This window comes from Aythya ferina (genome assembly GCF_964211825.1).
Source record: "Aythya ferina genome assembly, chromosome: 1".
In the NCBI taxonomy this organism is placed as follows: Eukaryota; Metazoa; Chordata; class Aves; order Anseriformes; family Anatidae; genus Aythya; species Aythya ferina.
The window spans coordinates 125,108,340-125,124,964 of NC_140296.1; the positions used below are offsets into that span (position 1 = coordinate 125,108,340).

The following is a 16,625-nucleotide window of genomic DNA, read 5'->3' on the forward strand; positions in this document are numbered from 1 at the left end:
GGCAGTGTTGAAGTGCTTTGGCTTATCTCAAATACTATTGGGACCTTTGCTCTAGCATATACATTATGTTCCAGCAGTGTGCTTACATTTTAATTTAGTTGTTTCATCAAGGTTTAAGTTCTCTGGCAATCATGTAACTGCAGGTGAGCAAATGCATCTGCATTAGGACAAAAGGATGCATGTGCTGGTGATTACTTCAGACGTTTTTTCTTTAAACCCATTGCAGCTGTAATCTGTTAGCCAAGTCCATTTTCATACAGCTCCTGTATTTACCCCTAAACTGTGAGAAGTATTAGAAGCTACTTCTCTAGTTTGAGGAAATAGGTGTGTAGTACTTCCTTCTGCTGCAGAAGAGAGTATTCAGGTGAGAAGGGGTGGGGGGAGAATTGTGTTCTGCTCATCCTAAAACTTCCTCAAAAAGCAAACTGGACTCTCATATCCTACCCAGGAAGACTTAGCTGTACTCACCTCATGAACTATGTTTCTGCACCTGTGCTAAGTCTAGCTTGGTGAAGATGGTGAGTGCTAGTCATTCAGCAATGAGTTATTTGTGGATAGCTATCAGTGTTTCCATAATTGTGTAATCCTCCAAAATCTTAAGGGTTTGAATTAACACTCCTGCTTGTGGGAAGATCTTGCTTACCTATGCCCTGCAGAAGGGTTAGGAAGCCCAGAGCTAAAAGGATGCAACTTGAGGCAAGAAGGATGGTTTCTATTCAAATTGAGAAGCAGCAGGGCATACACACAGAACCATGATATGCATGTATCTCAGCCACTTGAGTTACTGCAACTACAGTAAGACAGAGCTGACAGGATAAGCTTGCACTGTGAGTCTTGTTAGTATACTAAGTTCAATCTTAGTAATATTATCTATGCTTCATGTTAAAGTTGCTGCATAGATGATATCCAGGCTAGACCGGAAGCTTTGATTAGGCTGACATAAGATAAAAGCGTGTGTCACGCATATGTAAACTTCAGCGTAGCCTTGCAGATGATAGAAAACTGGGAGTGGTTGGTTGATACACCAGATGTGCTGCCATGCCATTCAGAGGGACCTCAGCACATGGGAGAAAGGGGAAGAGAGGTGCCTTATACAGTTTACAAGGCGAAATGCAGAGCCCTGCAGCTGGGGAGGAATAACTGCTTGTATCCACGGGGACGGACTGGATGGGAAGCAACTCTGCAGGAAAGGACCTGCAGGTCCTAGCAAGCAGCAAGTTGCACTTGAGCAATGCACCCCTGCATCAAAGGAGGCCAACAGTACCTGGACTGCACTAGGAAATGCAACACCAGTAGCTGGAGGGATGCTATTCTTCCCCTCTCCTCTCCCCTCCAATAAGACACCTGCAGTGTTGTACCCAGTTTTGGGTTCCTCAGTGCAAGGAGGACATGGATTTACCTGGAACAAGACCACTGTAAAGCCACCAAGAATTTAAAGGGATTAGAGCATCTGACATGAGGAGAGGCTGACAGAGATGGAACTGGTTAGATTTGCAATGAGAAGACTGGCTTTGGTTTGTGTGGCTCTTACCATTGTGTATAAATACCTGATGGGAGATAGTCAAGAAGAAGAAGCCAAAGTCTCCTTGGTATCCAGTGAAGGGAAAAGCAGCACTGGGCATAAATGAAAATACAAGAAATTCCCTTTGAAGGTAAGAAAATGTACTGGGAGTGTGGACCAACACTGGAACCCAGAAAGTTTGTGGTGTTTTCAGCCCTGGAGTTGCGTAAAAACTGATTGGGCACAGTCCTGAGCACCCTACTCAGACTGACCCTGCCCTGTGGTCTGAGGCTGGACATGGAGGTCCCTTCCACCTTCAACTGTGAGGAGCTGCTGAATCAGCTAATCGGAAAGAGATGAGGCTGCTCAGCTCCATGTCCTCAGGTACAGCCAGTAGCAAGCCTGAGCATGTATTCCCAGTAGGCACTCCTGCAGGCATTCAGGCACAATGCATATACATGCACATCTACATGCTACTTGTGTGCACACACTTGTGCATGACTGACCTCACAGGCAGAAAAAACACAGCAGCCATGCAAGCACAGCACAAACAACCTGATCCTATTCCCTTCTCTGGCTGATCAGGATAAGCCAGTTAGTGAGAAATGTATACATAAATACCATGGTAGAATCTACCCTGGTAGTTTCTGCTGGTAGAATTGAGTTTCTGAGACCAGCTGTCCAGTAGCTGGGACAATGAGCACAGCTCTTCTCAGCTGCTGGCCCCAGGGCATACGACCCCTCAAGGCCTGTAGCCAGACTTTGCTGCTGGGTATGATTCCCCTTCACGTGCACACACACAGATGATCTCTCCAGTAATGAGCTACAGACATTGAATCTAGACAGCAAGTGACCCCAGCATTCCCTGGTCTCCTAGTCACCTTACACCAGATGAAAACTGTTCTCTGGTAGCAGGTCCAGGCTTACCAGTAGCTGACTTACCAGTAGACCCCAGGGTAGCTGGCTTGGTCCAACTGGAAGCTCTAGCAGCTGACTGATATGGGACTTTCTGGCAGCTGGTCCAGACTCAGAGCCACGCCAATTGGAGGCTCTCAGCTCTTGTATTCTACTTTCTCTCCAGCTACTCTGGCTTGATTTTCACTAGTGCTTACACACTGATACCCAAACACTATACTTGCACTTTGGTATTTCCTGTTGCTGGTATTTAGACCCTGCATACACATACTGAACAGGGTCTCTTCACACAGGAAAATAACTGTAAAATGAGTTTATTAAGAAAATGGGACAGACTGTTGGGGACATAGAGGACATGGCCAGATGAATGCATGTGCTGTTTACATGCAGAAAGCCTCTTGTCCCCACACTGCTTCTTCTTCTAGATCACTTCCTTTTCTTACCCCTAAACACCTAATGAAATATGTTGTACAGTTCCCAGATGCACTTCCCCTGCATACCATGCTCCTCAGAGGCAGTAATTCCCCCTTAATCTGTGAGGTGATTCAGAGAGCCCCTTCACTCTACTGTGTTTGTCCTAAATACCTGGGCTTATTCCAGGCCTGTGATAGCTCTGCAAAGGGCTGCACTAGGGTGCTTCTCTCTCACCTGTCATTATTCCTGTGTGCTCCTTGGTGTTTACGAAAGAGCTTTTAGTCACAAAAGCTAAGAGCAGCCCCTCTGAAACCATGCCTATGAGCCACCATGAAAACAGGTAAGAAACTAAATAGAAAGCAAATGTACAATTTGTTTATTCTTTGCTTACCCTAGAGGAAACTTCCAGGCATTTACTGGATGAATTTGAAAGGAGTTATTAAACATTACCCCCAACTTGGCAAGAGAATGAGAGTTGGTTTCATGTCTTTGAAGTGCAGAAGCATTGATGCTTACCACAGAGTTTCACCTTCAGTGACCAAAACAGTACCATGCTTAAACCATAAACACCAAACACAAACACTTTTTCTCTAAATAGCAATAGTGAAGACAGAGCAAATTGACAACTTCAGCCCAGTTTGATGCAAGTGAAATGTAACACCTATCAGCAACATACCAAGCAGACTACAGTCTTGCTGTACTGAAATGTGGTTTTCTAGTGCTTTAAATGAGAGCTACTCTCCAGGCACAGGAAGTAGAATACTAAACAACGTGAAAAGAAGACCAAGATGTGGAGAGAGAAAGGCTATTTTCAGACTCATAACATCTTTGGAGGCTAGGTGGAACAACAACTATAGATTCTGTAGTGCCTAAGACATCAGTTCTCGTGGGTAGTTGACCAAATAGAGCACAGACATCTTAATGGAAAAATTGTCACCATTTTATTGGATGCAAACAGTGGTTAGACAGTTATTCAAAGGATTTATTTAGTATAACATTTTCTAGTCCAGGAAGTGAGACTCAGTGCAGTAACACATAGAGCCAGACAGTATATTGCAATGACACTGTAGCTTCCACTGACAGCAGTGAAAGAACCCCGGCTTGGAACAGAGAGATGCTCCTCAGTCTGCTGAATTCTCATTCACACATTGATGGACCTCCTCACCATACGCTGCCCATCCTTGTCACAGTCTTTATTTGTACACGTGTTCTTTGGACTGCTTTGTTACTCTGGTGCCCCCCTGACTGCCCAGAAACCACGCTGAGAAAAAAATAACTTTGGAGAGAGAAAAAAATTAAGAAGTCTCCAAACTCAGGAGCAGGGTACGATTCCAAACATTGCCAGTTTAATCTGGCTAAAAAAAAAAAAAAAAAAAAGAAAAAGGGGATAACAGGACAGTTAGCCGATAAAATCCATTAGAATAAAAGCTAGTAGGTTAGTTTTTTCCAGCCACCATAAAGAGATGGCACAGGAAAGAGAAAACCTATGACAGAAGCCATACTAAGATGGAGGCTTCCACCTTCTAATGTCAAATAATCGTTCCTGGCTTCATGGAGCAGAATGCTCAGCCTTTCCCATTGCTGCCACAGGTCATTTTTGCTACTTCCACCAGATGGTGGTGGAGATCTGGTCTTTCTCCTCCAGTGCTGAGCAAACAGATTTTGCACTCACCTCAGTCATAGCCCCCAGCCTGGAATACACTACGGCCAGGAAGTGGTGATAGGAGAAGAGGTCCTTTTTTGGTGGGTGTGCACAGTGAAGTTTATGAGCTGTGAATCGTATGTGAGTAATGAACCGCGCTGGCAGCGTCTCCATTGGTAGCAATCTGACTTGTCAGGCAGAAGGGTAGGACAATGGTGGGGAAGGGAGGAGTATTGAGTGCAGGGGTCTTCAGGGTATGCCTGCTCCAAGCTCCTCAGCATGCTGTTTTGGCACGAACAGTGTGACACTTCATACACAACACATGCCCATCCAATGGAAAACAGCCATTCTCGTCTGCCTCAATTGATAAGGGCTTCCCACAGTCCTAAATGGGGAAAGAAAAAGAGGGAGATAGCTCAGTGACAGCAAACAGTAGGGTGGATGCAGACAAGGATGTAAGAAATGCCCTTTTGGATCAGGATAATGGCTCACAGCCCACTGCTATGTCTGTGGTGATAATGGGAAATACCATTTTGAAAGAAGAGCCATAGCCCCTTCTGTTATCTCTACATTCCCCCAGCATACACAGCTGCTATATTAGAGCTGTGTTAGAGGCTACAACCCTGCACAGTCCTTGTTCATGAACCTGTTGTCTGTGAATGTCTAAACTTGACTCAAAATGCTTCCAAGTCATTCAAAACAAGCTCAGTGTTTGGTCAGGATAGGCAAGTTCAAAGGTGCCACCTAGTTGGTGATGACATGAATGAGATGAGAGGAGTGGGGCCACAAGGATTACCTCACACTTGTAACACTTCATGTGGAAATTCTTCTCCAGTGCCACCACACGCACTGTCTCATCCTTCCCAGGCTCTGGCATGATAGGTTCACTACACACAGAGCAGCGTGGAGCATACTTCCTGTAACACACACAAGTACAGAGGCGACCGTGAGACCACTGCAGGTTTCTCATTGCCACGTATCAGTATTAGCAGCAGAGGAACAAATCACAAAACATTTAAGTGGTAAAAGACTTTAATTGGTACATGGTACTTTGTTGACTCAATTTTAGCTTTATGTCCAACTGATCATGTGGGCAACCCAAGTCCATTCTGCAGTAAAATCACACAGGTGTGAGGGAACATCTGCTTTCAGATACCACATGAATGAGCTTTCTCCATACCTGTGGTAGTCATCCACACAATGAGGCTGGTTGGCCTGGTCCACAATAAAAGAAGCCCCCTCGAGAGGGGTGTGGCACATCACACAGGTGAAGCACTGGGGATGGTATGAGTTACCAGTGGCCTTCAGCATCCGATCTGTGATGGTCTGTTTGCAGACACTGCACTTTTCCAGGGTCCCCTAAGCCCAAAGAAAACAAGACAACATTACTCCAATTCCCCATCCCCAGGGGACTACACCGCAGACAGGTGAAATGGAAGGGGAAAGAAGAGAGGCTAGCCACAGCAAGCTCAGCCCTCTCCAGCAGCTTTCATCCCAGTGACTCACAGCATAGCAGTCCTCACAGAAGGGCTTCTCGTCCACATTGTAGAACTGCTGCCCCTGCAGCTGCTTCTCACATTTGAAGCAGGTAAAGCACTCCACATGGAAAAGGCTGTCCAGGGCCCTTACAGCTGGCTGGGTTCGTGACAGAGGCTTCCGGCAGAAGCCACAGAGCTCTGCCAATGGAAGGAGAAAGGTATTAGGAGAGAGGAAAACCCACCACAGTCTCAGTCCCATTGATGTCCACTAAAAGAACGCACCAGAAGTAGTGGCTTCTACTGGGGGTGGGTGCTCCATATCCTTCAGTAGTTTCTGGGTCAACAACTCCAGCTCTTCTACTTCCTTCATGGTCAGGGAAGAGTTTCCCTTAGGCGGGTCCGCGCTGGAACCTGTGGGTCTATGCTGCAGGAAGAGGAAACTGTCAATCCCAAAAGATGCTTATAGACAAAGCCCCTCCCACCTTGTCCCTAATAAACCTGCTTCTCTCACCTTTACACCTCTTCTCTATCCCTCTTTAGGGAACAATCTGCCATCCATTATTCTTGCTTCTTTCTACCTTTACATGAAGTCCTATCCCCCCTCCAGCACTGTTTCTAGTTCCAGCTCTCAGTAAGGTACTAAAGGCTGTTGTCTCTCAGATGAATAACTACTTCCCCCTACCCTGGCACAAACCCTCCCTCCTCATCCTCCAACTACACTCCCAGTGATTCCATGCTTGCCCAGAGACACTGGATCCACGGATCTGTCCCTTACCGTGTCTTTTACAGCAGCAGGTTGTTCTGTGCGAACAGGCTTCTCCTGCACTTGGGGCCTTTCCCGCTGCTGAGCATAGGTGAAACTGGGAGGCTGCGGCCGAGAGGAAGGACCTGAAGGTGAAGGGGCTGTGAACTGAGTCTGAAGGGAGGTAGGATATCTTGTAGAGTTTGAAGGAGCCGTGGAAACAGTGGCACCTGGTTTGGATCCAAACTTAGGAGAGCCAGCAACAGAAGGTGGAGTGAATTTAGGGGTAGGCTGAGCAGGAGGGAGAGGAGGGGGTGGAGGGACTGATGCTAGGGGCTCCTTGTGCTGCTGTGGAGCTGCCCACGGGGCTGGAGCAGGGGTCACATCTGCTCCAGGGGGTTTGGAAGAAAAGCTTCCACTTGGCTTTGGAGTGAACTTGGAAGGAAATGAATGAGGAGGATCTCTGGGTGCAGATGAGAATTCCACATGGGTCTTTGGGGCTGATGGTTGCTCCAGAGAACCTGTGGATCCTGTGGACATCTGTAAAGTGAAGAAGCAGAGAGAACAGGCAGTCATCAACAAGGTGGAAGGGACCAACATACCTATACCATCATCCATGAGGAAAGAAGGAACAGAGCCAAAGAACTGAGTGAATCCCCTACAACACCAGATTTTGGCACCTGAGACTGTAGTACAGATCTGCTCCTGCCCTGAACAGATAGCAAGTTGGTGAGGACAAAGAGGGTACAGTTTCCAAAATCTACCAGCAGTGGGAAAATGCCAGGGATCAGAATGCCAGAAATATTTAGGTGGGAAAAGATAACTGGAAGTCTGCAGTCCAATACCCTGCTAATCGCAGAGTTAACTCCCGAGCTAGACCAGGTTGCTCAGGGCTTTGACCAGGTGGTTTCTGAACATCCTCAAAGATGTATATTCCCCAGACTCTCTGGGCACTTGTGCCAGTTTCAAGCCACCAGTGGTGGGGAACAGGTTTTTCTTCTGTCCAACAGGAATTTCCCTTGTTGCAGCTTGTGTCCCATTGTCACTTCTTCTCTTGTTTGCCCCTGTAAGATGAATCTGTTTTCTCTCCAGCCCTCCTTTCAGTACTGCAGACATCAGTTAGATCCCTGCCTTTGGCCTTGCTCCTCCTCTGCCATCTGAAGAGGAGCCATGCTCCAGTCCCCAGTGATTGCCATGACACTTTACTGGACTGCTTCTAGTTCAGTATTCCTCTGTGGTTACTACACTGGTGGGCCCAACTGGAAACAGTCCTCCAAGATGCAGTCTCAGCACTGAAGAGAGAAAAAAACACTGCCCTTGCCCTGATGACTACACTCTCACTAATATATATGGTCCAGCATGTGGTTGGCCTTTATTGCCCCAAGGGTGCAATGCTGGCTCACATTTAACTCTGTCCACCAGGATCCCAAGGTCCTTCATTTGCAAAACTGTTCCCTGGTCAATTGACCTAACCTATGCAGGTGCATGGGGTAGTCCCATCCTTTGCCTTTATATCAGCTGAACTTCTACAGCCTACTCCACAGTGTCTTATAGGAAAGGACAGTGCAGACACTGAGGTGCTAAGCAAACGCTTTCCCACATCTCCAGGCTTCCTGCTGCTGATTTCAGACAGAACTGAGAAGCTGTTTCAACTCAGAGTTTCACAAGAAATTATACTTCCCTTGACCTCACTCACCTGTGGGGTGGATACCATGCCAATAGGCCCTTCATCAAACATTGGAGGAGGAGGAGGAGGAGGAGAAGGAAAAGTTTCTTCTGGGGCTGGTGGAAAAGGCTCTTCAAAGGGTGGTGGAGGTGGGGGGAAAGCACAATTTGAGGAGAAACTCATATCCTCTCCAGGTGGGGGAGGAGGTGGCAACGGCAGATCTATAGTGAAGAATAAGAATAAAAGCAGGTTTCACTCATTTCTTACTCCTAGCCTGTACAAACCCCACAAGGAGTCTTGAAGGTGTTACAGTAAGTGGTCCCCAGTACTCATCAAGGACAGCTGAACTCCACGGGATCACTTTCACCTTGTCCAAACTATTTGCCACCACTTAAGATTTCCTTAGTAGCTACTGCAATTACTCACTAGAAATAGTTATTGTATAACTGAGAAACATGTCTTAATGTCCTTTCTCACTCCTCCTCATTCTTTGGTCTCTAGTATGTAGGCATCGCTTTTCTCTGTTCTATTATGACACAAATCAAGTGTGAATCTTCTTCCCTTCACTGTACAGAGGTGCAAGATGTTCTCTCATCAACTACATGGCAAAGAATATTAAAAGACAAGCAGGCATAACTTCTACATTTCTTATTCTGGATAAAATGAATACCTACTTCTTTTCCTAGCTAGTCCCAACCAGCAGTAGCATGAAAGACCAAAAGACCAAAGACTCCTGCTGCTCCACGTATGACTTTTAACAGTAGTTATCAAGTTGTCTAATCTTTATATGCAACTGTGTTTCACCGACTTTAATAGGGCTTCTCCTTTGTAACATAAGGGACGTGATACTGCCTGTTTCAGAAAATGAAAGCTGAAATCTTATTAGCCAGTGGAATGCATAAACTGCACTGGTATGTAGCACCTCTTCCAAGCCTTCTTGTTCTGCTTATGGGAAAGAAAGAAATTAAAAAAGGCAAAAAAAAAAATAGGAATACAGAGCTGGTATTTTTTTTCCTCAGAAACTACAGTCTGAAATCAAATTTGTATATGCTTGCTTTTTGGTTTATTTAAAAGATAAAGAATATTGCAGAAATGAAACCCTGATCCGCTGTCAAAATGTTTCAAAACGATTCACTAAAAGCCTGCTTTATGAATTATTCACTCAAACAAAAAAGTCTTCTACAAAGTTACTATACCGAATATATAGAATGATCAATATTAAATATAACATTCCTACAGTCATATTAACAGGGCCACCCTGTCATTTAAAACAAATAAGCCAATTGCCATGGTTTTATGTTATACTGGCATTTCTTTAGGAAGTGTACAAGAAAGGGAGAGAATGATCAATGATATATGCATCAGAGAAGGATCAAAGCAGATGCATTTGTTTCATGACTGAGTGAAAACTGAGTTTCACTTGACTGTCTGCACTTGAGGTACCTTGCTAGTACAGCATTCCTAGTAGCCCTCACTTGATGGTGACATGGCAGCTTAAGCCAATTGGTTCTTCTGCTAATCTCTGTCAAGGTAGTTTCTCTATAATAAGCTTTACAGGGAGAGGAGAAGTGAACCAACTAACACCCAATCCTCTACTTGTACTATATATTGAAAAATGTTTTTAACATTAATTTGTCTACTTTTGTACTTGAACATTTGTGTCAGTGTGACACATCCTACATGCACATTCCTAATCCACACAACTATAGCAGAAAAACAAAATCTAGTATGAGACCTTGGATGACAGACACAAGATTCCAGCCAACAGCATGAAAGCAGAAAGTCACCAAAGTCATGCAGTGCGATTCTAAGAGACAGAGGCATCAACACACCAAGGCCATCGTGACTCATGAAATGGAAAAAATGGCTTAATCATTTGTCCCTGAGAACAAGACTAGACTTCCTATCAGCTACCCACTAACTTAGTACACTAACCTAGAATAACTATGTTACACAGTCTATGCTAGACAGTTAAAGGAAAAAAAAAAAAAAAAAAAAACAAAAACACAAAACAACCAACAAACAGAAGTAAACATTATTTGAACATATCAGTCTTGGCTGAGGTGCAAGTTAATAGGATATTGGGGTAATACGCATCATCAGGCATGAGCAACAGGTCCCTACAGACATTTCCAGTGGTCCCATGCTGATCAATTCCAACTAGGGGAGGTACACAACCAGGAACCTTCTGTTCCTTAAGGCACAAAAACAACCAACCACCACCACCAAAAGAACAAAACCAACCAAACAAAACCACACCACCACAGGAAAAAAAAAAAAAAAAAGAAAAAAGAAAAAAAAAAAAAAAGAAAACCACACACTAAAGCAAGAAGTCACCCTACACAGGAAATCACACCCAACCCAAGCCACAAGTAAAAATTAAAAAACTCAGCCATAAAAACTAAGTCTCACTTCCTGTTTTTTGTTAGCTTACACCCTTTTTCACGCAATTATTTCTATCTCCCCACCTCTTGCAGCAACGATGGCAACTGCAGAGTCCACAAGAAGGATCTCTATAATCAGAGACAACTTGGGCTGAGATGAACCAGTAAGAAAGAACAGCATGATTCATCACCACCAGGGTCAACTTTCTTGCAACATATTTGCTCTCAGACATGCTTGCCAGAATATCACTGCAATTACACAATTATGCACACAGGGAATACCACAAAAAATCCAGTGTGTTCCTGCAGCTTGATTAAAATATCAGTGCAACACAAAATTGACTTCTGACTCCTTTTTAATTGAGATGCCTCACACTTTGAGATTACTTTACAATCCTTTTGTCTCATTCTGAAACCTGCAATTGCCTACAGCAAGAGTATCATTCATTGGTAGTGTTTTTTTAGCCTATTCCCTATGTTTAGCCCAATTACAGACCTCACACTGAGAATTCAGTATCACATATTCACATCTGCCATGCCAGCCCTCACCTACCTTCTGCCAGCATGGACGTGGAAGCTGATGGGATCTCCCCCACCCTCCCTATCTGGGCACGCTGGGTGCCAGCTCCGGGAGGCTGTGGCAGCGACGGCTCTGATGCACCCCCAGCCTTGAAGGGGTTCACCTTGGGTTTAGGGGCGACCACAGGTGCAAACTTCTTCTGTGGATTGTAGAAGGAAGGAGTAGAAATGTTGATACTGACTGTGGATGTCATGCGGGTCCCTGGGGTACCTGGCGAGGCCATCTTCTCAGTCCCTGTCCGGAGAGAAGAGAGAGGATACTGGTATGAAGTCAGACTTGGACCTGAGTCAAAATTAATAAAAATGAACACATAATGGAGGGATACGGGAATTCACGTATTGGCAGAGGAGCCTGAGCAGAACACAGAGCACTTTCCAGGACCAGCACAGCAAAAAAAGAGGAACAAAAACTACAAACAGCTCGAATGAGACAGCACACTTCACTATCTCAGCTCAGCACAGCACTGACCACAGAGGGGTTCCTGACAGCCATGGGGAAAACCAAGCTCTGCTGCATGAGACAGTGACGATTCAGGAAAGGAAAGCAGCTGGTGAGCGGAACAAGTGTCACTACCCCACACAGCGAGCCCCCTGCACCCCAGGGAAGGTGCCCCCCCCATCATGCTCTCCCAAGACCAGAATTATCATTTCCTCACCCCACTTACCTGATAATGTCATCTGTTTCCTCCTGACCTCAGCCTGTAGCATCCCCAGTAACGCCCCCCTCAGCCCCGGCATGCCCCTCAATCTTCCACCCCACACACTTTACCTCAGGACCCTCGCATGCAGGTAGCTGTGTCAGCCAGAACAACAGGTCGAGCGAGGGGGTCCCCGGTGTCACATCCCCTGGCGAGGACCCCCTGCTATTTGGCACCTCGTCTCTGCCTTCTCCCTCTCCTTCCTGTCACCGGAGCCGGCGACATGAGCTCCCTCTGCCTGTCACTGGCTGCACCAGCCGCCTGTTCCGCCTCCACCAGGAAGCACTTCCAAGAGGCATCGCCAGCCTTTCAGGAGCCATCCCCTTCAGCTTCTCCTGCACACACAGCACCTTTAAGTCAATCCCTTTTTGCAATCCAAATGGGTTGATATAAAAGTCTGCACTGTAAGCACCACAGCAGAAGAGCAAGCACTGCCGCTGTAGCCCTGCCAGGCACCAGGACCCCAGGTTTCAGGATGAGAGGCAAATTTTTAGGATTCCCTCAGGCCTGCAACGCAGGCCAGAAATCTCATTTTTGCCAGAAATCTCCACGAAGTCAGTTACTTTGTTGTAACCCCTGGCATGCCTATAGTCCTCTTCCTAACACCCCAGCCCAACAGTTCTTCTGCCAGCACAGAGGCTCTGTACCAAGCGTGTCAAATCGGCATGTCCAATTCAGTGCCCCTCCACGCTGCCTGCCTCTCTCACACAGCTCACAGCAACAGCTGCTTGGATGGCCTTGGTGCCATGAACATCTGCCTACCCTTAAATTCACCCATGGCTGCTGGTAAGACCTACCTGCATGCTCAGTCCTAAGTGCTCCCACAGTTCAGTTCAGTATGGCGAGATATAGTTACCTGTAACAGTATTTCCAGGCCACTAGTGTGTGACAACACAGAAAAATGTCAAGTCTGTGTTGCTGCACATTTTTCCCCCTATGTTTGGGGCTGACAAGTTGCACACACCTTGACAAATTGTTCTAGGCTCTTTAGAAGCAAGAGGCAGCAACAGTGAGCAGCAAAGAACTGAGCTAAGCATGCACCATATGATCCTGCATGGGAAAGGGCCAAGAAAGAAGAGTAATAAAGTCTGTTCTTGATCCGTCTGATTGCTGGGAGTCAACTCCATCCAGCCTGCAGCTAGGGCTATCAAATCTCTTAAAAAGACTTCTTGCCTTTCTTTAGAGACTTTCACAGATGAAGGCACTTAGATGTCTTGTGCTCCACTGTTTCGCTATGGCATAATGGACCACCCAGTATCATTCTACCAGAATTGGTTGTCTTATGTGCAGAACACCACAGTCGCAGTCATTTCTAATCATGATCCATACTGGGGTTAGCCAACACAGAGATTGTCTTGGGACACTGATTGCTTCATAAAATGTGCTGGCTTCACTACCAGCAGCTGCTGTCTCCCTGAACCCAAAGCAGCCCATTTCCCAGTACGCTATGTCACACTTAAGGCCCCTTGTGCTCAGGGCTGACTACATCCAACAGCTGCCCCTGCTCATCCTCACTTCAATTTATCTGTCCACCCCCGCACAGATCAGACTGAGAAAGGCTGTCCTTGCTCAGTCCACTGCCCAGCCCTGCACTGCTGTTAATATCATCTAGACCTTACCAGGAACATGAAGCTTATGTGAGTCCTCTGGCACTGTTTGCAAAAGCTATTGGAAGAGGGAGTGTCAGACCAGCAGACCTAATCTTAGATCCTTCTCCTCCTCCTACGTTCCCTGAGGGGAGAGATTTTCTGCCTATTAACAGCAGTTAGATGACTCAAGTGGAACTGTGAAGAAAGATGTCCCCAAAGGATGCAGTGAGGATACTTGGTTGCCTAATACGTGGTTTCTCTCTAGCAGAGAGCAAAGTGTAGGACCAAGCAACACCTCACTCAGCAGCAGGGTCTCTTTCCAGAGGGTTGCATGGTGGGTCTGCCACCTGTTACATGCCCAGACAGCTTCCAGTTCTTTGGCCCCAAGACTGAACTTTCTAAAGCTCAGCTCCTTTCTTGAGTTAGTGGAAAAAAAAGGAACACACGGAGGAAGAAAGCAGAATGTCATTTACCACCTATGCTGATAGAAAGCAGCTTGGCTTGAGCCACACAGGAGGCCCAGTAAAAGCTATTCCAGCATTGTGGTCTGACACACTGTACTTCCCCTGTTTGCCAACTTCCTTCCAACTGAAGAAGGAGTCAGAAAGAGAACTATAGAAGGAAAAAAAAAAAAAAAAAAAAGAATCTGAACAGATTAAACAAATTTAGGAGTTGTTTTTATTTTCACTTTCTCTACAGGCTAATTCCAGAGAGTTCTCCCAGCCTGTCCCTGAACTACAAATGTTCGATGTGAGCAAAGTCCTATCAGCTATGCAAGCTGCAAGGTAGAGCCTGAAGAAAACCAGGATGGGGGAGGGGAGTATTCAGAGCTACAAGCTTTTTCCACATATGCTGGGCTTGTCTCCTCCCTGTGCAGAGGGAAAAAAAAAAATCCCTAAAGCTATGCAAACATATTTAAAACGTTAGGAAGTTATGAATTTGCAATCACTTGCATCTTCACTTTCTCAGGGCACTCCCTGAGAGACAGAAGCTCATATATTAAACAAATTTAATGCGCCAAGAGTCCCAGATTCGTCTCTTAAACACATCTGGAAAAAGACTCCATAGGTGTCTCACTCTTCCATATGCACACAAAAGAGGGCTTGTCCCGACTGAAACCAGGCTACACCCCCCTCTCCCTTCCCCACTGCTAGAGTTATACAGGAGTATAGTTAAATGGAGTGTTCAGCTGACTCCATTTCACCAGGAGGGAAGAAAACTCACCAGATTCGCACACACACAAACCTCTTAAAATTGAACTATGCAGAGGAGGCACCCTCCCCCCGCAAAAAAAAAAAAAAAAAAAAAAAAGGGAAAAGAAAAAAAGGGGGGGACCAAGACCTAAAGGAGCCAATCAGTCCTAAAGACACCACGAGAATTCCCACAAGGCAAGCAACTCTCCCAGTCCAAGAGGGAGTGGGGGAAATCAGCATCCCCCAGACACCCACGAAACCCCCGGGGAGTGCCAGGAAACCAGCATCCCCCAGACACGCACGTCGCACACACGCTTCCTCGACGCCGGTTCACTCCTCCTGAGCGCAGAGCTGCTGGCAAAAGCTTCCCATTAAGCCGAGAGATGAGACTCACCTCTGGGGGAAGCGGGAAGGGGAAATTCCGGCCCAGGGCGAGGAGTCCCCGGGGACCGAGGGTGCGCAGCTGGGCGCTGCTGGAGGAGCCCGGGTCCGGCAGCTCCGTGACCGGCTCCTTGGCCCGCCCGGCACGAAAGGCAGCAGAAATGAAAGGTGGGGGAGCTGCTGAGCCCAAACACTTCCTACCAACTCGCGAAAAAGGCCTCGCCCAGGCAAAGTTGTTTGACCATAAAAGGAGAGAGGCTGTGCGAACAGCTGAGCTCACTCGCTAGGGAATGTAGCAATGAGGTAACGGGGGAGTGAGCGCACCGAGACGGGGGCGGGTTTGCTCGGCAGCGGCGGGAGCCCCGCACTGACATCTTGTGTGCACGGAGAAGGGGCTTTATGTGCTTGCTTTGTCGGCGATGACGAAGAAGAAATGCTCGCTCGGGTGCCCCTTTCCGCTCCGCTCCCCTTCCGCCCTCTCGGGCGCCCACCCCGCGGCCCCTGCTCGCTTCCCTCCAGCCTGACAAAGGCCCGCTCAGCTCCGGAGCTGCCCCTGCCCGTGACCTCGCTTCCAGTCGCTGGGCTGGGGGTTAGGAAGAAATCCAGCAGCTCTGGTGAGGCAAGGTCCCCGCTGGGCTCTTCTGACCCAGCTGCTCGAGCATCTGACTCGCACTCTCCTTGTCTTCTAGAGATTAAAGCAAGATATCGGGTGACTGTACGGTACAGAAAAGGGACTCGTTCTTCTTGTACTGCCTGCAAGCCTGCAAGGCAAATACTAAACTTTTATATCAAAGACTAGCCAGTTGAATTGCTTTGTTGGATTGCCTGTGCTTTATTGCCATTGGCTTTATTTTTATCACAGTGCTGGCTGGGGAGTTCAGTCCTGCTTGATACTTGGGAGAGCCTGGCTTGGCGCAGCAAAGCATGCCCAAATCTTTTTTAATTCTCCTCACTTCAAAGCCCATTGGGAAAGAAGGATAGTAATGAAGACAGCATTCCTTTTTTTTTTTTTTTTTTTCCTTTTTTTTTTTTTTCTTTTCAGTCATTATAATTTGTCTTTGGAATTCAGCCTTAATACTGGGGTTAATTCCTGTACTGTTGCAAATTCCTTGGAGAATTACAGTATTTTGTAATGCTCAGAAGATCTGAAGTTTGTCTGTTCCTAAGTGACCTACTAATAAAGATACCTTCCAGCATGGGTAATTCACTCACAGGTGGCTGAATAAGCCACAAGCCACACCAGCTGTACTCTGCCTGTGCATTACTACAATATGCTCACATTAGAGAACTGTACAAAGAGATTCGACACGGCTTAAGAAATCCAGTGTAAACAAATCTTTAATTTTATAAGCAGGGTTTGCACAAAGAGGTAACATATTTTATTCAACTAGCTGATACTTTTGGAAAAAAATTGGCACTCTGTGAGCTTTTTCATTTTTACAC

At 46.5% G+C, this 16,625-nt stretch overlaps 1 protein-coding gene across 2 annotated transcripts; it reads right to left on the reverse strand.

The window, feature by feature from the left end:
* Nucleotides 1-3,748: 3,748 nt before the first annotated feature.
* Nucleotides 3,749-15,404, reverse strand: ZYX (zyxin). Of its 2 annotated transcripts, XM_084501999.1 has the most exons (10): nucleotides 15,196-15,404; nucleotides 12,091-12,354; nucleotides 11,296-11,556; nucleotides 8,389-8,579; nucleotides 6,726-7,232; nucleotides 6,233-6,374; nucleotides 5,979-6,148; nucleotides 5,653-5,831; nucleotides 5,269-5,389; nucleotides 3,749-4,857 (listed from the first exon to the last, which is right to left on the reverse strand). In XM_084501999.1, the coding sequence occupies exons 3-10, from the start codon at nucleotides 11,543-11,545 to the stop codon at nucleotides 4,747-4,749; spliced, it is 1,671 nt and encodes a 556-aa protein (XP_084358125.1). In that variant the 5' UTR covers nucleotides 11,546-11,556; nucleotides 12,091-12,354; nucleotides 15,196-15,404; the 3' UTR covers nucleotides 3,749-4,746. The 2 variants fall into 2 exon arrangements, with proteins under 2 accessions (XP_084358125.1, XP_084358124.1); XM_084501998.1 differs by lacking the exon at nucleotides 12,091-12,354 and having other exon boundaries at nucleotides 15,196-15,402.
* Between the last annotated feature and the right edge of the window lie 1,221 nt (nucleotides 15,405-16,625).

Coding starts and splice junctions, on each gene's coding strand:
- ZYX (XM_084501999.1), bottom strand. CDS start 11,545: ATGGCCTCGCCAGGTACCCCAGGGACCCGCATGACATCCACAGTCAGT. Junction 5,832..5,978: donor TCTGTGAGGACTGCTATGCT/GTGAGTCACTGG, acceptor CTTTGGGCTTAG/GGGACCCTGGAAAAGTGCAG. Junction 5,390..5,652: donor TGTGTGGATGACTACCACAG/GTATGGAGAAAG, acceptor TGTGTGTTACAG/GAAGTATGCTCCACGCTGCT.